Genomic DNA, 25,848 nt, shown 5'->3' with positions numbered 1-25,848 from the left:
TGAAGCAGAGGAGGATGAGGAGGAGAGATGAAGCAGAGGAGAGATGAAGCAGAGGAGAGATGAAGCAGAGGAGGATGAGGAGGAGAGATGAAGCAGAGGAGGATGAGGAGGAGAGATGAAGCAGAGGAGGGATGAAGCAGAGAAGAGATGAAGCAGAGGAGGGTGAGGAGGAGAGATGAAGCAGAGGATAAGGAGGAGGAGGTTCGGGTTGTGGTGTTCGGGTCATTGGATGCTTGGGTTCGGGTAGTCTCGGGGCAGTGATTGAGTTATGATCAGAATCATCCAATCACATTGCAGCTCCTGCCACTTGTAAGCAGCGATGTGATTGGCGATCCCTGCAGGACACGCTCAGGGTGCGGGCGGGACATTTAGCTGTGTCTGATCGCGTCTTTACATCTCCAGAGAGTCCAGGGGCGGGGCTAAGCTCGGCTATCTCCGTGTGGCACGCTGGGGGGGGCTCGGCTGCTGGGTATCTCAGTGCGCAGGGCAGGGCGGGGCTCGGCCGCTCGGGTATTTCTCTGTGCAGGGCAGGGCGGGGCTCGGCCGCTCGGGTATTTCTCTGTGCAGGGCAGGGCGGGGCTCGGCAGCTCGGGTATCTGGGGGGGGCTCGGCAGCTCGGGTATCTCCGTGTGCAGGGCGGGGCTCGGCTGCTCGGTTATCTCCGTGTGCCTGGCTGGGAGGGGCTCGGCTATCTCCGTGTGCCTGGCTGGGCGGGGCTCGGTTGCTCGGCTATCTCCGTGTGCCTGGCTGGTTGGGGCTAGGCTGCTCGGGTATCTCCGTGTGCCTGGCTGGGCGGGGCTCGGCTATCTCCGTGTGCCTGGCTGGGCGGGGCTCGGCTATCTCCGTGTGCCTGGTTGGGCGGAGCTCGGCTGCTCGGCTATCTCCGTGTGCCTGGCTGGGCGGGGCTCGGCTATCTCCGTGTGACTGGCTGGGCGGGGCTCGGCTATCTCCGTGTGACTGGCTGGGCGGGGCTCGGCTATCTCCGTGTGCCTGGCTGGGCGGGGCTCGGCTGCTCGGCTATCTCCGTGTGCCTGGCTGGGCGGGGCTCGGCTGCTCGGCTATCTCCGTGTGCTGGGCAGGGCGGGGCTCGGCTATCTCCGTAGGCAGGGCGGGGCTCGGCAGCAGTGGGCGGGCTTGTCTCGCATCAGGACCAGGCGCATCTCCGGGATCCTGTCAGCACCGGCGGCGGCGGGAGATGCAGTGACGGGAGCGGCAATGGCGGATATCACCAGCCTCACCCGAGGCTTCGGTAAGTGTCTGGTGCAGGGCGCGGCCCGGGCTCCTGTGACGTCAGCGGCCTTGTTGTTGTTATGACGTCACCAGGCCCGATGCTGTGTTTATCAGGAATGACGTCACATCCACAGGACACAAAATACAACATGTGATGTCACCAGAGGACAGGACACGTGTGGTCAGTGTATCAGGTGATGTCACTAGAGGACAGGACACGTGTGATCCGTGTATCAGGTGATGTCACTAGACTACAGGACACGTGTGATCCGTGTATCAGGTGATGTCACTAGAGGACAGGACACGTGTGATCCGTGTATCAGGTGATGTCACTAGAGGACAGGACACGTGTGATCAGTGTATCAGGTGATGTCACTAGAGGACAGGACACGTGTGATCCTTGTATCAGGTGATGTCACTAGAGGACAGGACACGTGTGATCCGTGTATCAGGTGATGTCACTAGAGGACAGGACACGTGTGATCCGTGTATCAGGTGATGTCACTAGAGGACAGGACACGTGTGATCAGTGTATCAGGTGATGTCACTAGAGGACAGGACACGTGTGATCCGTGTATCAGGTGATGTCACTAGAGGACAGGACACGTGTGATCCGTGTATCAGGTGATGTCACTAGACTACAGGACACGTGTGATCAGTGTATCAGGTGATGTCACTAGAGGACAGGACACGTGTGATCCGTGTATCAGGTGATGTCACTAGAGGACAGGACACGTGTGATCCGTGTATCAGGTGATGTCACTAGAGGACAGGACACGTGTGATCAGTGTATCAGGTGATGTCACTAGAGGACAGGACACGTGTGATCCGTGTATCAGGTGATATCACTAGAGGACAGGACACGTGTGATCCGTGTATCAGGTGATGTCACTAGAGGACAGGACACGTGTGATCCGTGTATCAGGTGATGTCACTAGAGGACAGGACACGTGTGATCCGTGTATCAGGTGATGTCACTAGAGGACAGGACACGTGTGATCTGTGTATCAGGTGATGTCACTAGAGGACAGGACACGTGTGATCCGTGTATCAGGTGATGTCACTAGAGGACAGGACACGTGTGATCCGTGTATCAGGTGATGTCACTAGAGGACAGGACACGTGTGATCTGTGTATCAGGTGATGTCACTAGAGGACAGGACACGTGTGATCAGTGTATCAGGTGATGTCACTAGAGGACAGGACACGTGTGATCCGTGTATCAGGTGATGTCACTAGAGGACAGGACACGTGTGATCCGTGTATCAGGTGATGTCACTAGAGGACAGGACACGTGTGATCCTTGTATCAGGTGATGTCACTAGAGGACAGGACACGTGTGATCCGTGTATCAGGTGATGTCACTAGAGGACAGGACACGTGTGATCAGTGTATCAGGTGATGTCACTAGAGGACAGGACACGTGTGATCCGTGTATCAGGTGATGTCACTAGAGGACAGGACACGTGTGATCCGTGTATCAGGTGATGTCACTAGACTACAGGACACGTGTGATCAGTGTATCAGGTGATGTCACTAGAGGACAGGACATGTGTGATCCATGTATCAGGTGATATCACTAGAGGACAGGACACGTGTGATCCGTGTATCAGGTGATGTCACTAGAGGACAGGACACGTGTGATCCGTGTATCAGGTGATGTCATTAGAGGACAGGACACGTGTGATCTGTGTATCAGGTGATGTCACTAGAGGACAGGACACGTGTGATCTGTGTATCAGGTGATGTCACTAGAGGACAGGACACATGTGATCCGTGTATCAGGTGATGTCACTAGACTACAGGACACATGTGATCCGTGTATCAGGTGATGTCACTAGAGGACAGGACACGTGTGATCCGTGTATCAGGTGATGTCACTAGAGGACAGGACACGTGTGATCCGTGTATCAGGTGATGTCACTAGAGGACAGGACACGTGTGATCAGTGTATCAGGTGATGTCACTAGAGGACAGGACACGTGTGATCCGTGTATCAGGTGATGTCACTAGAGGACAGGACACGTGTGATCAGTGTATCAGGTGATGTCACTAGAGGACAGGACACGTGTGATCCGTGTATCAGGTGATGTCACTAGAGGACAGGACACGTGTGATCTGTGTATCAGGTGATGTCACTAGAGGACAGGACACGTGTGATCCGTGTATCAGGTGATGTCACTAGAGGACAGGACACGTGTGATCCGTGTATCAGGTGATGTCACTAGAGGACAGGACACGTGTGATCCGTGTATCAGGTGATGTCACTAGAGGACAGGACACGTGTGATCCGTGTATCAGGTGATGTCACTAGAGGACAGGACACATGTGATCCGTGTATCAGGTGATGTCACTAGAGGACAGGACACGTGTGATCCGTGTATCAGGTGATGTCACTAGAGGACAGGACACGTGTGATCCGTGTATCAGGTGATGTCACTAGAGGACAGGACACGTGTGATCTGTGTATCAGGTGATGTCACTAGAGGACAGGACACGTGTGATCCGTGTATCAGGTGATGTCACTAGAGGACAGGACACGTGTGATCCGTGTATCAGGTGATGTCACTAGAGGACAGGACACGTGTGATCCGTGTATCAGGTGATGTCACTAGAGGACAGGACACGTGTGATCCGTGTATCAGGTGATGTCACTAGAGGACAGGACACGTGTGATCCGTGTATCAGGTGATATCACTAGAGGACAGGACACGTGTGATCCGTGTATCAGGTGATGTCACTAGAGGACAGGACATGTGTGATCCGTGTATCAGGTGATGTCTCTAGAGGACAGGACACGTGTGATCCGTGTATCAGGTGATGTCACTAGAGGACAGGACACGTGTGATCCGTGTATCAGGTGATGTCACTAGAGGACAGGACATGTGTGATCCGTGTATCAGGTGATGTCACTAGAGGACAGGACACGTGTGATCCGTGTATCAGGTGATGTCACTAGAGGACAGGACACGTGTGATCCGTGTATCAGGTGATGTCACTAGAGGACAGGACACGTGTGATCCGTGTATCAGGTGATGTCACTAGAGGACAGGGCACGTGTGATCCGTGTATCAGGTGATGTCACTAGAGGACAGGACACGTGTGATCCGTGTATCAGGTGATGTCACTAGAGGACAGGACACGTGTGATCAGTGTATCAGGTGATGTCACTAGAGGACAGGACACGTGTGATCAGTGTATCAGGTGATGTCACTAGAGGACAGGACACGTGTGATCCGTGTATCAGGTGATGTCACTAGAGGACAGGACACGTGTGATCCGTGTATCAGGTGACATCACTAGGGGACAGGACACGTGTGATCCGTGTATCAGATGATGTCACTAGAGGACAGGACACGTGTGATCTGTGTATCAGGTGATGTCACTAGAGGACAGGGCACGTGTGATCCGTGTATCAGGTGATGTCACTAGAGGACAGGACACGTGTGATCCGTGTATCAGGTGATGTCACTACAGGACAGGACACGTGTGATCCGTGTATCAGGTGATGTCACTAGAGGACAGGACACGTGTGATCCGTGTATCAGGTGATGTCACTAGAGGACAGGACACGTGTGATCCGTGTATCAGGTGATGTCACTAGAGGACAGGACACGTGTGATCCGTGTATCAGATGATGTCACTAGAGGACAGGACACGTGTGATCCGTGTATCAGGTGATGTCACTAGAGGACAGGACACGTGTGATCCGTGTATCAGGTGATGTCACTAGAGGACAGGACACGTGTGATCCGTGTATCAGGTGATGTCACTAGAGGACAGGACACGTGTGATCCGTGTATCAGATGATGTCACTAGAGGACAGGACACGTGTGATCCGTGTATCAGGTGATGTCACTAGAGGACAGGACACGTGTGATCCGTGTATCAGGTGATGTCACTAGAGGACAGGACACGTGTGATCCGTGTATCAGGTGATGTCACTAGAGGACAGGACACGTGTGATCCGTGTATCAGGTGATGTCACTAGAGGACAGGACACGTGTGATCCGTGTATCAGGTGATGTCACTAGAGGACAGGACACGTGTGATCTGTGTATCAGGTGATGTCACTAGAGGATAGGACACGTGTGATCCGTGTATCAGGTGATGTCACTAGAGGACAGGACACGTGTGATCCGTGTATCAGGTGATGTCACTAGAGGACAGGACACGTGTGATCCATGTATCAGGTGATGTCACTAGAGGACAGGACACGTGTGATCTGTGTATCAGGTGATGTCACTAGAGGACAGGACACGTGTGATCTGTGTATCAGGTGATGTCACTAGAGGACAGGACACGTGTGATCTGTGTATCAGGTGATGTCACTAGAGGACAGGACACGTGTGATCCGTGTATCAGGTGATGTCACTAGAGGACAGGACACGTGTGATCCGTGTATCAGGTGATGTCACTAGAGGACAGGACACGTGTGATCTGTGTATCAGGTGATGTCACTAGAGGACAGGACACGTGTAATCCGTGTATCAGGTGATGTCACTAGAGGACAGGACACGTGTGATCTGTGTATCAGGTGATGTCACTAGAGGACAGGACACGTGTGATCCGTGTATCAGGTGATGTCACTAGAGGACAGGACACGTGTGATCCGTGTATCAGGTGATGTCACTAGAGGACAGGACACGTGTGATCCGTGTATCAGGTGATGTCACTAGAGGACAGGACACGTGTGATCCGTGTATCAGGTGATATCACTAGAGGATAGGACACGTGTGATCCGTGTGTCAGGTGATGTCACTAGAGGACAGGACACGTGTGATCTGTGTATCAGGTGATGTCACTAGAGGACAGTACACGTGTGATCCGTGTATCAGGTGATGTCACTAGAGGACAGGACACGTGTGATCTGTGTATCAGGTGATATCACTAGAGGACAGGACACGTGTGATCCGTGTATCAGGTGATGTCACTAGAGGACAGGACACCTGTGATCCGTGTATCAGGTGATGTCACTAGAGGACAGGACACGTATGATCCATGTATCAGGTGATGTCACTAGAGGACAGGACACGTGTGATCCGTGTATCAGGTGATGTCACTAGAGGACAGGACACGTGAGATCCGTGTGTCAGGTGATGTCACTAGAGGACAGGACACGTGTGATCCGTGTATCAGGTGATGTCACTAGAGGACAGGACACGTGTGATCAGTGTATCAGGTGATGTCACTAGAGGACAGGACACGTGTGATCCGTGTATCAGGTGATGTCACTAGAGGACAGGACACGTGTGATCCGTGTATCAGGTGATGTCACTAGAGGACAGGACACGTGTGATCCGTGTATCAGGTGATGTCACTAGAGGACAGGACACGTGTGATCCGTGTATCAGGTGATGTCACTAGAGGACAGGACACGTGTGATCCGTGTATCAGGTGATGTCACTAGAGGACAGGACACGTGTGATCAGTGTATCAGGTGATGTCACTAGAGGACAGGACACGTGTGATCCGTGTATCAGGTGATGTCACTAGAGGACAGGACACGTGTGATCTGTGTATCAGGTGATGTCACTAGAGGACAGGACACGTGTGATCCGTGTATCAGGTGATATCACTAGAGGACAGGACACGTGTGATCCGTGTATCAGGTGATATCACTAGAGGATAGGACACGTGTGATACGTGTGTCAGGTGATGTCACTAGAGGACAGGACACGTGTGATCCGTGTATCAGGTGATGTCACTAGAGGACAGGACACGTGTGATCTGTGTATCAGGTGATATCACTAGAGGACAGGACACGTGTGATCCGTGTATCAGGTGATGTCACTAGAGGACAGGACACCTGTGATCCGTGTATCAGGTGATGTCACTAGAGGACAGGACACGTGTGATCCGTGTATGAGGTGATGTCACTAGAGGATAGGACACGTGTGATCCGTGTGTCAGGTGATGTCACTAGAGGACAGGACACGTGTGATCCGTGTATCAGATGATGTCACTAGAGGACAGGACACGTGTGATCCGTGTATCAGGTGATGTCACTAGAGGACAGGACACGTGTGATCCGTGTATCAGGTGATGTCACTAGAGGACAGGACACGTGTGATCCGTGTATCAGGTGATGTCACTAGAGGACAGGACACGTGTGATCCGTGTATCAGATGATGTCACTAGAGGACAGGACACGTGTGAACCGTGTATCAGGTGATGTCACTAGAGGACAGGACACGTGTGATCCGTGTATCAGGTGATGTCACTAGAGGACAGGACACGTGTGATCCATGTATCAGGTGATGTCACTAGAGGACAGGACACGTGTGATCCGTGTATCAGGTGATGTCACTAGAGGATAGGACACGTGTGATCCGTGTGTCAGGTGATGTCACTAGAGGACAGGACACGTGTGATCCGTGTATCAGGTGATGTCACTAGAGGACAGGACACGTGTGATCCGTGTATCAGGTGATGTCACTAGAGGACAGGACACGTGTGATCCGTGTGTCAGGTGATGTCACTAGAGGACAGGACACGTGTGATCCGTGTATCAGATGATGTCACTAGAGGACAGGACACGTGTGATCCGTGTATCAGGTGATGTCACTAGAGGACAGGACACGTGTGATCCGTGTATCAGGTGATGTCACTAGAGGACAGGACACGTGTGATCCGTGTATCAGGTGATGTCACTAGAGGACAGGACACGTGTGATCCGTGTATCAGGTGATGTCACTAGAGGACAGGACACGTGTGATCCGTGTATCAGGTGATGTCACTAGAGGACAGGACACGTGTGATCATAGTATCAGGTGATGTCACTAGAGGACAGGACACGTGTGATCCGTGTATCAGGTGATGTCTCTAGAGGACAGGACACGTGTGATCCGTGTATCAGGTGATGTCACTAGAGGACAGGACACGTGTGATCCGTGTATCAGGTGATGTCACCACTAGAGGACAGGACACGTGTGATCCGTGTATCAGGTGATGTCACTAGAGGACAGGACACGTGTGATCAGTGTATCAGGTGATGTCACTAGAGGACAGGACACGTGTGATCCGTGTATCAGGTGATGTCACCACTAGAGGACAGGACACGTGTGATCTGTGTATCAGGTGATGTCACTAGAGGACAGGACACGTGTGATCCGTGTATCAGGTGATGTCACTAGAGGACAGGACACGTGTGATCCGTGTATCAGGTGATGTCACTAGAGGACAGGACACGTGTGATCTGTGTATCAGGTGATGTCACTAGAGGATAGGACACGTGTGATCCGTGTGTCAGGTGATGTCACTAGAGGACAGGACACGTGTGATCCGTGTATCAGGTGATGTCACTAGAGGACAGGACACGTGTGATCCGTGTATCAGGTGATGTCACCACTTGAGGACAGGACACGTGTGATCCGTGTATCAGTTGATGTCACTAGAGGACAGGACACGTGTGATCCGTGTATCAGGTGATGTCACTAGAGGACAGGACACGTGTGATCCGTGTATCAGGTGATGTCACTAGAGGACAGGACACGTGTGATCCGTGTATCAGGTGATGTCACTAGAGGACAGGACACGTGTGATCCGTGTATCAGGTGATGTCACTAGAGGACAGGACACGTGTGATCCGTGTATCAGGTGATGTCACTAGAGGACAGGACACGTGTGATCCGTGTATCAGGTGATGTCACTAGAGGACAGGACACGTGTGATCCGTGTATCAGGTGATGTCACTAGAGGACAGGACACGTGTGATCCGTGTATCAGGTGATGTCACTAGAGGACAGGACACGTGTGATCCGTGTATCAGGTGATGTCACCACTAGAGGACAGGACACGTGTGATCCGTGTATCAGGTGATGTCACTAGAGGACAGGACACGTGTGATCCGTGTATCAGGTGATGTCACTAGAGGACAGGACACGTGTGATCCGTGTATCAGGTGATGTCACTAAAGGACAGGACACGTGTGATCCGTGTATCAGGTGATGTCACTAGAGGACAGGACACGTGTGATCCGTGTATCAGGTGATGTCACTAGAGGACAGGACACGTGTGATCCGTGTATCAGATGATGTCACCACTAGAGGACAGGACACGTGTGATCCGTGTATCAGATGATGTCACCACTAGAGGACAGGACACGTGTGATCCGTGTATCAGGTGATGTCACTAGAGGACAGGACACGTGTGATCCGTGTATCAGGTGATGTCACTAGAGGACAGGACACGTGTGATCCGTGTATCAGGTGATGTCACTAGAGGACAGGACACGTGGGATCCGTGTATCAGGTGATGTCACTAGAGGACAGGACACGTGTGATCCGTGTATCAGGTGATGTCACTAGAGGACAGGACACGTGTGATCCGTGTATCAGGTGATGTCACTAGAGGACAGGACACGTGTGATCCGTGTATCAGGTGATGTCACTAGAGGACAGGACACGTGTGATCCGTGTATCAGGTGATGTCACTAGAGGACAGGACACGTGTGATCCGTGTATCAGGTGATGTCACTAGAGGACAGGACACGTGTGATCAGTGTATCAGGTGATGTCACTAGAGGACAGGACACGTGTGATCCGTGTATCAGGTGATGTCACTAGAGGACAGGACACGTGTGATCTGTGTATCAGGTGATGTCACTAGAGGACAGGACACGTGTGATCCGTGTATCAGGTGATGTCACTAGAGGACAGGACACGTGTGATTCGTGTATCAGGTGATGTCACCACTAGAGGACAGGACACGTGTGATCCGTGTATCAGGTGATGTCACTAGAGGACAGGACACGTGTGATCCGTGTATCAGGTGATGTCACTAGAGGACAGGACACGTGTGATCCATGTATCAGGTGATGTCACTAGAGGACAGGACACGTGTGATCCGTGTATCAGGTGATGTCACTAGAGGACAGGACACGTGTGATCCTTGTATCAGGTGATGTCACTAGTGGCCAGGACACGTGTGATCCGTGTATCAGGTGATGTCACTAGAGGACAGGACACGTGTGATCGTGTATCAGGTGATGTCACTAAAGGACAGGACACGTGTGATCCGTGTATCAGGTGATGTCACCACAGGACAGGATACGTGTGATCCGTGTATCAGGTGATGTCACTAGAGGACAGGACACGTGTGATCCGTGTATCAAGTGATTTCACTAGAGGACAGGACACGTGTGATCCTTGTATCAGGTGATGTCACTAGTGGCCAGGACACGTGTGATCCGTGTATCGGGTGATGTCACTAGAGGACAGGACACGTGTGATTGTGTATCAGGTGATGTCACTAAAGGACAGGACACGTGTGATCCGTGTATCAGGTGATGTCACCACAGGACAGGACTCGTGTGATCCGTGTATCAGGTGATGTCACTAGAGGACAGGACACGTGTGATCCGTGTATCAGGTGATGTCACCACAGGACAGGACTCGTGTGATCCGTGTATCAGGTGATGTCACTAGAGGACAGGACACGTGTGATTCGTGTATCAGGTGATGTCACCACTAGAGGACAGGACACGTGTGATCCGTGTATCAGGTGATGTCACTAGAGGACAGGACACGTGTGATCCGTGTATCAGGTGATGTCACTAGAGGACAGGACACGTGTGATCCATGTATCAGGTGATGTCACTAGAGGACAGGACACGTGTGATCCGTGTATCAGGTGATGTCACTAGAGGACAGGACACGTGTGATCCTTGTATCAGGTGATGTCACTAGTGGCCAGGACACGTGTGATCCGTGTATCAGGTGATGTCACTAGAGGACAGGACACGTGTGATCGTGTATCAGGTGATGTCACTAAAGGACAGGACACGTGTGATCCGTGTATCAGGTGATGTCACCACAGGACAGGATACGTGTGATCCGTGTATCAGGTGATGTCACTAGAGGACAGGACACGTGTGATCCGTGTATCAAGTGATTTCACTAGAGGACAGGACACGTGTGATCCTTGTATCAGGTGATGTCACTAGTGGCCAGGACACGTGTGATCCGTGTATCAGGTGATGTCACTAGAGGACAGGACACGTGTGATTGTGTATCAGGTGATGTCACTAAAGGACAGGACACGTGTGATCCGTGTATCAGGTGATGTCACCACAGGACAGGACTCGTGTGATCCGTGTATCAGGTGATGTCACTAGAGGACAGGACACGTGTGATCCGTGTATCAAGTGATTTCACTAGAGGACAGGACACGTGTGATCCATGTATCAGGTGATGTCACTAGAGGACAGGACACGTGTGATCCGTGTATCAGGTGATGTCACTAGAGGACAGGACACGTGTGATCCGTGTATCAGGTGATGTCACTAGAGGACAGGACACGTGTGATCCGTTTATCAGTTGATTTCACTAGAGGACAGGACACGTGTGATCAGTGTATCAGGTGATGTCACTAGAGGACAGGACACGTGTGATCCATGTATCAGGTGATGTCACTAGAGGACAGGACACGTGTGATCCGTGTATCAGGTGATGTCACTAGAGGACAGGACACGTGTGATCCGTGTATCAGGTGATGTCACTAGAGGACAGGACACGTGTGATCCGTGTATCAGGTGATGTCACTAGAGGACAGGACACGTGTGATTCGTGTATCAGGTGATGTCATTAGAGGACAGGACACGTGTGATCCGTGTATCAGGTGATGTCTCTAGAGGACAGGACACGTGTGATCCGTGTATCAGGTGATGTCACTAGACTACAGGACACGTGTGATCCGTGTATCAGGTGATATCACTAGAGGACAGGACACGTGTGATCCGTGTATCAGGTGATGTCACTAGAGGACAGGACACGTGTGATCCGTGTATCAGGTGATGTCACTAGAGGACAGGACACATGTGATTCGTGTATCAGGTGATGTCACTAGAGGACAGGACACGTGTGATCCGTGTATCAGGTGATGTCACTAGAGGACAGGACACGTGTGATCCGTTTATCAGTTGATTTCACTAGAGGACAGGACACGTGTGATCAGTGTATCAGGTGATTTCACTAGAGGACAGGACACGTGTGATCAGTGTATCAGGTGATGTCACTAGAGGACAGGACACGTGTGATCCGTGTATCAGGTGATGTCACTAGAGGACAGGACACGTGTGATCCGTGTATCAGGTGATGTCACTAGAGGACAGGACACGTGTGATCCGTGTATCAGGTGATGTCACTAGAGGACAGGACACGTGTGATCCGTGTATCAGGTGATGTCACTAGAGGACAGGACACATGTGATTCGTGTATCAGGTGATGTCATTAGAGGACAGGACACGTGTGATCCGTGTATCAGGTGATGTCTCTAGAGGACAGGACACGTGTGATCCGTGTATCAGGTGATGTCACTAGACTACAGGACACGTGTGATCCGTGTATCAGGTGATATCACTAGAGGACAGGACACGTGTGATCCGTGTATCAGGTGATGTCACTAGAGGACAGGACACGTGTGATCCGTGTATCAGGTGATGTCACTAGAGGACAGGACACATGTGATTCGTGTATCAGGTGATGTCATTAGAGGACAGGACACGTGTGATCCGTGTATCAGGTGATGGCACTAGACTACAGGACACGTGTGATCCGTGTATCAGGTGATGTCACTAGAGGACAGGACACGTGTGATCCGTGTATCAGGTGATGTCACTAGAGGACAGGACACGTGTGATCTGTGTATCAGGTGATGTCACTAGAGGACAGGACACGTGTGATCCGTGTATCAGGTGATGTCACTAGAGGACAGGACACGTGTGATCCGTGTATCAGGTGATGTCACTAGAGGACAGGACACATGTGATTCGTGTATCAGGTGATGTCACTAGAGGACAGGACACGTGTGATCCGTGTATCAGGTGATGTCACTAGACTACAGGACACGTGTGATCCGTGTATCAGGTCATGTCACTAGAGGACAGGACACGTGTGATCCGTGTATCAGGTGATGTCACTAGAGGACAGGACACGTGTGATCCGTGTATCAGGTGATGTCATTAGAGGACAGGACACGTGTGATCCGTGTATCAGGTGATGTCACTAGACTACAGGACACGTGTGTTCGATGTTGGAGGTCATTCTGTGCTGTGATCCCTTGTTGTATATATCACATCTTCTGTCTTCTTCCACAGATATGTCTCCGATAGCGGCAGGGTTCATCGGGGCAGCGGTCTTGGTGGTTTCGGTCTCAGTCGGGGTCTTTATCTGGAGCTGCTGTCATGGGCGATCAGAGAAGAAATTTAAAAATCCTCCATACAAGTTCATCCATATGCTAAAGGGGATCAGTATTTACCCCGAGGCCCTCAGCAACAAAAAGAAGACTTTTCGTGTCCGCAGGGACAAGTCACGTGTAGATGGCGACAGTGTTGAGGCAGGGCTAGTGGGGGCTGAGAAAGGTCCCAATGGCTTGGCCACTGCCGTCAACCAGCTTCCCATCAACCCTCACTATGGAGAGGAAGCAAGTCCGAGCGTCAGCACAAGCTCCAGCGGAAGCAAGAGGTCCTCTCCTTCATCCCCGGATGAAGAGGCTGCGCTGGGGACACTCACCATCTCCGTGGACTATAACTTTCCAAAGAAAGCCCTGGTGGTGACCATACAAGAAGCTCACAGCCTCCCTGTGATGGATGAACACTCTCAAGGTTCGGACCCCTACATCAAAATGACCATCCTGCCAGACAAGAAGCATCGAGTGAAGACACGCGTTCTACGGAAGACTCTAGACCCGGTGTTTGATGAGACATTTACCTTCTACGGCATCCCGTACAGCCAGCTCCAGGACCTGGTGCTTCACTTTCTAGTGTTGAGCTTTGACCGCTTCTCGCGAGATGATGTGATCGGGGAAGTGATGGTGCCATTATCTGGTGTGGATCCAAGCACTGGGCGAGTGCAGATCTCCAGGGACATTGTGAGAAGGAACATTCAGGTGAGCAGCGTCAGACATGTAACTATTGGCGTGCCCGTTATCCCATGGTGCGGTACAGCTGCTGTGTGACATACTGGGATTGCACAGGATGACGAGTGAAGTAGTCAGTCTGATGAGTGGCGAGCATGTACTGCGGTATGGAGAGTGACTCCACATGATGAGAGTTGTCTTTGTCTTCACAGAAGTGTGTCAGCCGTGGTGAACTGCAGGTGTCGTTGTCCTATCAGCCGGTGGCACAGCGAATGACGGTGGTGGTGCTGAAAGCCAAACATCTGCCCAGAATGGACATCACTGGCCTGTCAGGTAGCAGCTATTTATCCACCATAGACTCCTCCCCAACCAGTCAGACCAAGGCGCCCACCTTGCTGTTATGGATTCTTCCCCGTTTATATCCAGCCACACCGGCAGAAATAACCTACGGCCCCACACAACTCTACAAACCTTTTCTTTCTCGCTCTTCCTCTAACCCTTCCAGTCACAATTTCTTCTTTCACCCCCTCTTATCAGTCCCCAGCCTCTACGGTTCTCTTCTTCAGTCACTCCCTGTTCTCTATGGATCTCCTCTATTACCCTCTTCCACCAGTCCCTGTCCTCTATGGGTCTTCTCTTGCATCAGTACTCCCGTCCTCTTGAATCTCTTCTATTGACCTCTTCCATCATTCCCTGTCCTGTTCAATCTCTCCTATTACCTTATCAGTCCCTGTCCTCTATGGATTACTTCTATTACCCCCTTCTATCAGTCCCCGTCCTCTATTGATCTCCTCGTCCGCCAGCCCTTGCCCTCTACGGATCTCCTCGTCCGCCAGCCCTTGCCCTCTACGGATCTCCTCGTCCGCCAGCCCTTGCCCTCTACGGATCTCCTCGTCCGCCAGCCCTTGCCCTCTACGGATCTCCTCGTCCGCCAGCCCTTGCCCTCTACGGATCTCCTCGTCCGCCAGCCCTTGCCCTCTACGGATCTCCTCGTCCGCCAGCCCTTGCCCTCTACGGATCTCCTCGTCCGCCAGCCCTTGCCCTCTACGGATCTCCTCGTCCGCCAGCCCTTGCCCTCTACGGATCTCCTCGTCCGCCAGCCCTTGCCCTCTACGGATCTCCTCGTCCGCCAGCCCTTGCCCTCTACGGATCTCCTCGTCCGCCAGCCCTTGCCCTCTACGGATCTCCTCGTCCGTCAGCCCTTGCCCTCTACGGATCTCCTCGTCCGTCAGCCCTTGCCCTCTACGGATCTCCTCGTCCGTCAGCCCTTGCCCTCTACGGATCTCCTCGTCCGCCAGCCCTTGCCCTCTACGGATCTCCTCGTCCGCCAGCCCTTGCCCTCTACGGATCTCCTCGTCCGTCAGCCCTTGCCCTCTACGGATCTCCTCGTCCGTCAGCCCTTGCCCTCTACGGATCTCCTCGTCCGTCAGCCCTTGCCCTCTACGGATCTCCTCGTCCGTCAGCCCTTGCCCTCTACGGATCTCCTCGTCCGTCAGCCCTTGCCCTCTACGGATCTCCTCGTCCGTCAGCCCTTGCCCTCTACGGATCTCCTCGTCCGTCAGCCCTTGCCCTCTACGGATCTCCTCGTCCGTCAGCCCTTGCCCTCTACGGATCTCCTCGTCCGCCAGCCCTTGCCCTCTACGGATCTCCTCGTCCGTCAGCCCTTGCCCTCTACGGATCTCCTCGTCCGTCAGCCCTTGCCCTCTACTGTAGCTTTCCTCCTTTTTCAGCCCTCATACCAAATAAATCTCTTCTCTTTCTCTCCTATCGGTCTTCATCCCTTGTAGATAACCTCCTCTTCTGTTCTTGCTCCAGTTCTATATTAAGTCTTTATATATCTCCTCTTATGTCATCTTCTCCTTTTGCCTTGTGGCCTCCTCTACCGTTGTCACCTGATTTGTCTCCATCCTCCTTAGATCTCTTCTTCTCATCTAAGTTCCCCTTCAGTTCTTTACAGATCTGTCCTCCTCTCTCTGATCATTAGATGTCCTCTTCTTCTGTCCTCTTTCCCAGAAGATGATGACTTCTCTCCTCTTCCTCCATAGATCCCTTCTCCTCATAACAGTCCCCATTCTTTATAGATCTTTCCTTTTTTCTTCTGTCTTCCATAGATTTAGTCTTTGTCTTCCATCAGTCCTTGATCTTCCACGATCTCCTTCATGTGTCCTCCTCTTATCTATCCACCTCACTTCTTCCATCAGTCCCCACCCCCTTATGATTTATTTTTTCCTCTCCAATCAGTGCCACTCTTAGTTGATGTCCCTTTCTACAGTTCTCTCCTAGTAGTGTACAAGGAAGGGCCTTGGGTTCATCCCCAATAATCCCATACGTGATTGGGCAGTGTAACGTGCGAGTTTTGTCTCCTTCCACAGATCCATATGTCAAAGTAAACGTCTACTATGGCCGAAAACGTATCGCAAAGAAGAAGACGCACGTGAAGAAGTGTACGCTTAGCCCGGTCTTCAACGAGTCTTTCATCTATGACATTCCCATAGACCTGTTGCCGGATATCAGCATTGAGTTTCTAGTCATCGACTTTGATCGCACCACCAAGAACCAGGTGGTGGGCCGCGTAATCTTGGGGGCACACAGCGTCACAGCTAACGGCATTGAACATTGGCGGGAAGTGTGTGATAACCCGCGCAAGCTGATTGCCAAGTGGCACAGCTTGAGCGAGTACTAGGGGCTTCTCCAGAGCACTTTAGCAGGGTGAAGGAGGTGACAGCGGCCATAGTGATAGGCAGAGAGCTAGAACCAAACGGGCAGGAGATATCCATTCTTTGTGTTATCCTGTTTAACCCTCCAGTGACCAAGGCACCTGTTACCTACCATACTTTACATCTGCCGAATGCTGAAGGTATCAGCCTCGTTTTAGTGGTAGGTCAAATTCTTTAGGCAGTCAGGACACGATAATAGTAACACAGCATCTCTATACGGTATATACAGAGTGTAACCCTTTGTTTGCATGTTCACGGCAGACACTTGTTTCAGCTGTCTCTCTCTAGAAGCCCCGTGCATGAGGTCCACATTCCCAGCTCTTGGTGAGGAGGGTCCAACGTGGTAGCACAAGACCAGATTTTGCTCTTGAAATGAATCATGTGCACCCATTGTCTTCTGCTCCATGAGTCCCGTGACCGCATGGCAGCTGTTGTGATGTGTGTAGCCCATGGCTTTGTGTCTCCTGCACCCTAGGTCACAGCTGATGACAACCCAGAAGAACAGGCCATTGTACTGGTGCGCTCAAGTCCTTATCACTCCAGTTGTCCTTCTCTGAATGTGGACATGGTTCCAGCATGGACTTTTATCTGTTGTACCTTCTCACCAGTATGATCCAGATGTTCAGAACCGCCTCGCATTGTCAGGGAACCCAGGAGCCCAGCAGGAACTCCTGCCGTACACATGTTTTGCAGAGATTGTGGCCAGTTAGCCTTCTCCCTGGCCTCGAACCAATGAGTAAAATACTAACGGCCTATTGATGATAGCAAAGGAATAGTCATGATGTCCTCCTGAAGGGGAGAAGACTCTTGGGTTTCCTGTCACCGGACTGCTCCAAGTTGTTTGTATCCATTTCATAGAAGCTCGATGGGTGCGTCACATTGATTCAGCCCTCTACCCCGACTCTCATGTTCCTGAACACAAATGTCTTCAGGCCACGGTAACGGTGTCCAAACACATCAGTTAGAGGTAGGTCGATGGCTGAACAACTGGTGAATGATAAGATACATCACAGTCATGGACACGGCCCAGACACGTTCAGCTGAAGGACCATCAGTCTTACAAGGAAGAGGATTTATCTGCTGGTTGAAGACACATTCAGAGCTTGTCCACGTCAGACTAACATCTATGGCCAATTATATAGGACATTGCCCTCGTCCTGATAGTAATCTACTTCCCGATGAGCACCTACCACAAGGCTCGGCTCCGCAATATACTTTACCAGGTGGTACAGGGCTCTGGTAAAAGGCTCAGTCCTGTATATTGCAGTAATATTCCCTATATAAAAGGCTCAGTCCTGTATTCTTTAGTAATATTCCCTATATAAAAGGCTCAGTCATGTATTCTGTAGTAATATTCCCTATATAAAAGGCTCAGTCATGTATTCTGTAGTAATATTCCCTATAGAAAAGGCTCAGTCCCGTATTCTGCAGTAATATTCCCTATAGAAAAGGCTCAGTCCCGTATTCTGCAGTAATATTCCCTATATAAAAGGCTCAGTCCCGTATTCTGCAGTAATATTCCCTATAGAAAAGGCTCAGTCCGTATTCTGCAGTAATATTCCCTATAGAAAAGGCTCAGTCCTGTATTCTGCAGTAATATTCCCTATAGAAAAGGTTCAGTCCTGTATTCTGCAGTAATATTCCCTATAGAAAAGGCTCGGTCCTGTATTCTGCAGTAATATTCCCTATAGAAAAGGCTCAGTCATGTATTCTGTAGTAATATTCCCTATATAAAAGGCTCAGTCCCATATTCTGCAGTAATATTCCCTATATAAAAGGCTCAGTCCTGTATTCTGCAGTAATATTCCCTATAGAAAAGGCTCAGTCCTGTATTCTGCAGTAATATTCCCTATAGAAAAGGCTCAGTCCTGTATTCTGCAGTAATATTCCCTATAGAAAAGGCTCGGTCCTGTATTCTGCAGTAATATTCCCTATAGAAAAGGCTCTGATCCCTCCATCCTCTGATGTCCTGTATATAAAGTGTGGAGCTTTCTGTGATTAGACCAAGGTCTACCTCAGATGTCCAAGTAATGAAGCTCAGATTCCATCCAATATGAGGACTAGACGCGACTCTCCAACAATCCCCAATAAGTCTTATGACGCTCTGGGACAATCCCATAAAAATGACCTGACCCTTCAATCCCCCATTTTTCCATAGAAAAAGCTTGGACCTCCCTATCCCTGATTATCATCTGCTTCAGGTCTCCATCCTCATATACAAAAGGCTCAGACCCAAATATAAATCCTATCTGTAAAGAAGATGTCTTTAGGACCAGAACCTACGGAAAAGGCTCCGATCTCTGCGTAATCTGTAATCTTCAAGTAATAAAGTTCTGATTTTATTGTAATCTTTTATCTCAGAGAAAAGTCTCGATTTCTCTAACTTCCTTCTAGGCTCCTGTCTGTGATGTTATTATACTCGGCCTGTTATAACCTGTTATAATGCTCTACTATAACTGTAGTGTAAAGGAGCTTGTATTCTCTAATGAAGCTTGGATCCCCTACAATAAGGCTCCGATTCCCTAAGATAAGGCTCGCATTGCATTCAGTAGTGCCCTGATCAGGCTCTAATCCCCTCCGAAAAGGCTCTCATCCCTTCAGACTCATCTCTAATCCCTATAGAGAAGGCTCTGCTCCCCTTCGATAAGGCTCTGATCCCCTCTGATAAGGCTCTAATCCCCTCCGATAAGGCTCTAATCCCCTCCGATAAGGCTCTCATCCCTTCAGACTCATCTCTAATCCCTATAGAGAAGGCTCTGCTCCCCTTCGATAAGGCTCTGATCCCCTCTGATAAGGCTCTAATCCCCTCCGATAAGGCTCTAATCCCCTCCGATAAGGCTCTCATCCCTTCAGACTCATCTCTAATCCCTATAGAGAAGGCTCTTATCCCCTCCGATAAGGCTCTGATCCCGTCAGACTCGTCTCTATAGAGAAGGCCCTGATCGCCCCTTATAAAGCTCTAATCCCCTCCGATAAGGCTCTCATCCCTTCAGACTCATCTCTAATCCCTATAGAGAAGGCTCTGCTCCCCTTCGATAAGGCTCTGATCCCCTCTGATAAGGCTCTAATCCCCTCCGATAAGGCTCTAATCCCCTCCGATAAGGCTCTCATCCCTTCAGACTCATCTCTAATCCCTATAGAGAAGGCTCTTATCCCCTCCGATAAGGCTCTCATCCCGTCAGACTCGTCTCTATAGAGAAGGCCCTGATCGCCCCTTATAAAGCTCTAATCCCCTCCCATAAGGCTCTCATCCCTTCAGACTCCTCTCTAATCCCTACTGATAAGGCTCTCATCCATGCTGATAAGGCTCTCATCCCTACTGATAAGGCTCTCATCCCTACTGAAGGACCCTGATGAGGCCTGATTGCTGGGGCTCTGATGCCGTCTGATAAGGCTCCTTCTCTAATCCCTACTGATGCTGTGACCCCTGATAATGGGAGGAGCTCCATGTTGTAGTGTAGCTTTCTGTATGTGGGGTCGGTAGAGCCTCGTGTGTCATGTGACCTGCAGACACCGCGCTGCCGCCCTGTAACGCAATCTCGTAACCACAGAATAAAAACGAATTCACTTAAAACGTTTGATGTGTGATTTGTATTTTAAAATACCCCCCACACAGATACCTCCCCACCCCCCCCCACACAGATACCTCCCCCACACAGATACCTACGCCCCCCCACACAGATACCACCCCCCCACAGATACCTCGCCCCTCAGATACCTCCCTACCCCCCCACACAGATACCTCCCCCCTCAGATACCTCCCTACCCCCCACACAGATACCTCCCCAGCCCCCCACACAGATACCTCCCCAGCCCCCCACACAGATACCCCACACACACAGATACCTCCCCCCCAACAAAGATACCCCCCCACAGATACCTCCACCCCCCAACACACATACCTCCACCCATACTACATAACACAGATACCTCCCCCCCCATACTACATAACACAGATACCTCCCCCCCCCATACTACATAACACAGATACCTCCCCCCCATACTACATAACACAGATACCTCCCCCCCCCATACTACATAACACAGATACCTCCCCCCCCATACTACATAACACAGATACCTCCCCCCCATACTACATAACACAGATACCTCCCCCCCCATACTACATAACACAGATACCTCCCCCCCCCATACTACATAACACAGATACCCCCCCCCATACTACATAACACAGATACCTCCCCCCCATACTACATAACACAGATACCTCCCCCCCCCCATACTACATAACACAGATACCTCCCCCCCCATACTACATAACACAGATACCTCCCCCCCCCATACTACATAACACAGATACCCCCCCCCCCCATACTACATAACACAGATACCCCCCCCCCATACTACATAACACAGATACCTCCCCCCCATACTACATAACACAGATACCTCCCCCCCCCATACTACATAACACAGATACCTCCCCCCCCCATACTACATAACACAGATACCCCCCCCCATACTACATAACACAGATACCTCCCCCCCATACTACATAACACAGATACCTCCCCCCCCCCCCATACTACATAACACAGATACCCCCCCCCCATACTACATAACACAGATACCTCCCCCCCATACTACATAACACAGATACCTCCCCACCCCCCCCACACAGATACCTCCCCCACACAGATACCTACGCCCCCCCACACAGATACCACCCCCCCACAGATACCTCGCCCCTCAGATACCTCCCTACCCCCCCACACAGATACCTCCCCCCTCAGATACCTCCCTACCCCCCACACAGATACCTCCCCAGCCCCCCACACAGATACCTCCCCAGCCCCCCACACAGATACCCCACACACACAGATACCTCCCCCCCAACAAAGATACCCCCCCACAGATACCTCCACCCCCCAACACACATACCTCCACCCATACTACATAACACAGATACCTCCCCCCCCATACTACATAACACAGATACCTCCCCCCCCCATACTACATAACACAGATACCTCCCCCCCATACTACATAACACAGATACCTCCCCCCCCATACTACATAACACAGATACCCCCCCCATACTACATAACACAGATACCTCCCCCCCCATACTACATAACACAGATACCTCCCCCCCCCCATACTACATAACACAGATACCTCCCCCCATACTACATAACACAGATACCTCCCCCCCATACTACATAACACAGATACCCCCCCCATACTACATAACACAGATACCTCCCCCCCCATACTACATAACACAGATACCTCCCCCCCCCCATACTACATAACACAGATACCTCCCCCCCCCATACTACATAACACAGATACCTCCCCCCCCATACTACATAACACAGATACCTCCCCCCCCATACTACATAACACAGATACCTCCCCCCCCATACTACATAACACAGATACCTCCCCCCCCATACTACATAACACAGATACCTCCCCCCCCCCATACTACATAACACAGATACCTCCTCCCCCATACTACATAACACAGATACCTCCCCCCCCATACTACATAACACAGATACCTCCCCCCCATACTACATAACACAGATACCTCCCCCCCCATACTACATAACACAGATACCTCCCCCCCCATACTACATAACACAGATACCTCCCCCCATACTACATAACACAGATACCTCCCCCCCATACTACATAACACAGATACCTCCCCCCCAATACTACATAACACAGATACCTCCTCCCCCATACTACATAACACAGATACCTCCCCCCCCATACTACATAACACAGATACCTCCCCCCCCATACTACATAACACAGATACCTCCCCCCCCAATACTACATAACACAGATACCTCCCCCCCATACTACATAACACAGATACCTCCCCCCCCAATACTACATAACACAGATACCTCCCCCCCCCATACTACATAACACAGATACCTCCCCCCCCCATACTACATAACACAGATACCTCCCCCCCCATACTACATAACACAGATACCTCCCCCCCCCATACTACATAACACAGATACCTCCCCCCCATACTACATAACACAGATACCTCCCCCCCCCATACTACATAACACAGATACCTCCTCCCCCATACTACATAACACAGATACCTCCCCCCCCCATACTACATAACACAGATACCTCCCCCCCCCATACTACATAACACAGATACCTCCCCCCCCCCCATACTACATAACACAGATACCTCCCCCCCCATACTACATAACACAGATACCTCCCCCCCCATACTACATAACACAGATACCTCCCCCCCATACTACATAACACAGATACCTCCCCCCATACTACATAACACAGATACCTCCTCCCCCATACTACATAACACAGATACCTCCCCCCCCATACTACATAACACAGATACCTCCCCCCCCATACTACATAACACAGATACCTCCCCCCCCAATACTACATAACACAGATACCCCCCCCCCATACTACATAACACAGATACCTCCCCCCCCATACTACATAACACAGATACCTCCCCCCCCCATACTACATAACACAGATACCTCCCCCCCATACTACATAACACAGATACCTCCCCCCCATACTACATAACACAGATACCTCCCCCCATACTACATAACACAGATACCTCCCCCCCCCATACTACATAACACAGATACCCCCCCCATACTACATAACACTGATACCTCCCCCCCATACTACATAACACAGATACCCCCCCCCCCATACTACATAACACAGATACCTCCCCCCCATACTACATAACACAGATACCTCCCCCCCATACTACATAACACAGATACCCCCCCCCATACTACATAACACAGATACCTCCCCCCATACTACATAACACAGATACCTCCCCCCCAATACTACATAACACAGATACCTCCCCCCCCATACTACATAACACAGATACCTCCCCCCCATACTATATAACACAGATACCTCCCCCCCATACTACATAACACAGATACCTCCCCCCCCATACTACATAACACAGATACCTCCCCCCCATACTACATAACACAGATACCTCCCCCCCCATACTACATAACACAGATACCTCCCCCCCCCATACTACATAACACAGATACCTCCCCCCATACTACATAACACAGATACCTCCCCCCCCATACTACATAACACAGATACCTCCCCCCATACTACATAACACAGATACCTCCCCCCCCATACTACATAACACAGATACCCCCCCCCATACTACATAACACAGATACCTCCCCCCCCCATACTACATAACACAGATACCCCCCCCCATACTACATAACACAGATACCTCCCCCCATACTACATAACACAGATACCTCCCCCCATACTACATAACACAGATACCTCCCCCCCCCATACTACATAACACAGATACCTCCCCCCCCATACTACATAACACAGATACCCCCCCCCCCATACTACATAACACAGATACCTCCCCCCCCCATACTACATAACACAGATACCCCCCCCCATACTACATAACACAGATACCTCCCCCCCCATACTACATAACACAGATACCTCCCCCCATACTACATAACACAGATACCCCCCCCATACTACATAACACAGATACCCCCCCCATACTACATAACACAGATACCTCCCCCCCCATACTACATAACACAGATACCTCCCCCCCCATACTACATAACACAGATACCTCCCCCCCATACTACATAACACAGATACCTCCCCCCCATACTACATAACACAGATACCTCCCCCCCCATACTACATAACACAGATACCCCCCCCATACTACATAACACAGATACCCCCCCCCATACTACATAACACAGATACCTCCCCCCCCATACTACATAACACAGATACCTCCCCCCCCATACTACATAACACAGATACCTCCCCCCCATACTACATAACACAGATACCCCCCCCCATACTACATAACACAGATACCTCCCCCCCATACTACATAACACAGATACCTCCCCCCCCATACTACATAACACAGATACCTCCCCCCCCATACTACATAACACAGATACCTCTCCCCCATACTACATAACACAGATACCTCCCCCCCCATACTACATAACACAGATACCTCCCCCCCATACTACATAACACAGATACCTCCCCCCCATACTACATAACACAGATACCTCCCCCCCCATACTACATAACACAGATACCTCCCCCCCCATACTACATAACACAGATACCTCCCCCCATACTACATAACACAGATACCCCCCCCCATACTACATAACACAGATACCTCCCCCCCCCATACTACATAACACAGATACCTCCCCCCCCATACTACATAACACAGATACCTCCCCCCCCATACTACATAACACAGATACCTCCCCCCATACTACATAACACAGATACCTCCCCCCCCATACTACATAACACAGATACCTCCCCCCCCATACTACATAACACAGATACCTCCCCCCATACTACATAACACAGATACCTCCCCCCCATACTACATAACACAGATACCCCCCCCCATACTACATAACACAGATACCTCCCCCCCATACTACATAACACAGATACCTCCCCCCCCCATACTACATAACACAGATACCTCCCCCCCCATACTACATAACACAGATACCTCCCCCCCATACTACATAACACAGATACCTCCACCCATACTACATAACACAGATACCTCCCCCCCATACTACATAACACAGATACCTCCCCCCCCCATACTACATAACACAGATACCTCCCCCCCCATACTACATAACACAGATACCTCCCCCCCCCATACTACATAACACAGATACCTCCCCCCCCCATACTACATAACACAGATACCTCCCCCCCATACTACATAACACAGATACCCCCCCCCATACTACATAACACAGATACCTCCCCCCCCATACTACATAACACAGATACCTCCCCCCCCATACTACATAACAACAGATACCTCCCCCCCATACTACATAACACAGATACCTCCCCCCCATACTACATAACACAGATACCCCCCCCCATACTACATAACACAGATACCTCCCCCCCATACTACATAACACAGATACCTCCCCCC

General features: G+C 50.9%; 1 protein-coding gene across 3 annotated transcripts; it reads left to right on the top strand.

The window, feature by feature from the left end:
- The first annotated feature begins 1,088 nt into the window (after positions 1-1,088).
- Positions 1,089-20,379, top strand: SYT11 (synaptotagmin 11). Of its 3 annotated transcripts, XR_011850984.1 has the most exons (5): positions 1,090-1,249; positions 13,328-14,118; positions 14,301-14,424; positions 16,461-17,616; positions 17,773-20,379. XR_011850984.1 is itself a non-coding variant. In XM_072131618.1 (4 exons), the coding sequence occupies exons 1-4, from the start codon at positions 1,216-1,218 to the stop codon at positions 16,769-16,771; spliced, it is 1,257 nt and encodes a 418-aa protein (XP_071987719.1). In that variant the 5' UTR covers positions 1,089-1,215; the 3' UTR covers positions 16,772-20,379. The 3 variants fall into 3 exon arrangements, 2 of the variants coding, with proteins under 2 accessions (XP_071987719.1, XP_071987718.1); XM_072131618.1 differs by having other exon boundaries at positions 1,089-1,249; positions 14,301-14,421; positions 16,461-20,379; XM_072131617.1 differs by having other exon boundaries at positions 16,461-20,379.
- Positions 20,380-25,848: the final 5,469 nt, after the last annotated feature.

Source organism: Engystomops pustulosus, unplaced genomic scaffold (assembly GCF_040894005.1).
Source record: "Engystomops pustulosus unplaced genomic scaffold, aEngPut4.maternal MAT_SCAFFOLD_105, whole genome shotgun sequence".
Lineage (NCBI taxonomy): Eukaryota > Metazoa > Chordata > Amphibia > Anura > Leptodactylidae > Engystomops > Engystomops pustulosus.
The sequence above is the reverse complement of the archived record's forward strand: the minus strand, read 5'-3'. Positions and strand labels throughout refer to the sequence as shown.

Bases quoted from the DNA above. Each gene is read 5' to 3' on its own strand.
- SYT11 (XM_072131617.1), top strand. From the start codon at position 1,216: ATGGCGGATATCACCAGCCTCACCCGAGGCTTCG. The intron at 14,119-14,300 runs GTGAGCAGCGTC...TTGTCTTCACAG, and splicing joins TTGTGAGAAGGAACATTCAG to AAGTGTGTCAGCCGTGGTGA. The intron at 14,425-16,460 runs GCAGCTATTTAT...CTCCTTCCACAG, and splicing joins CATCACTGGCCTGTCAGGTA to ATCCATATGTCAAAGTAAAC.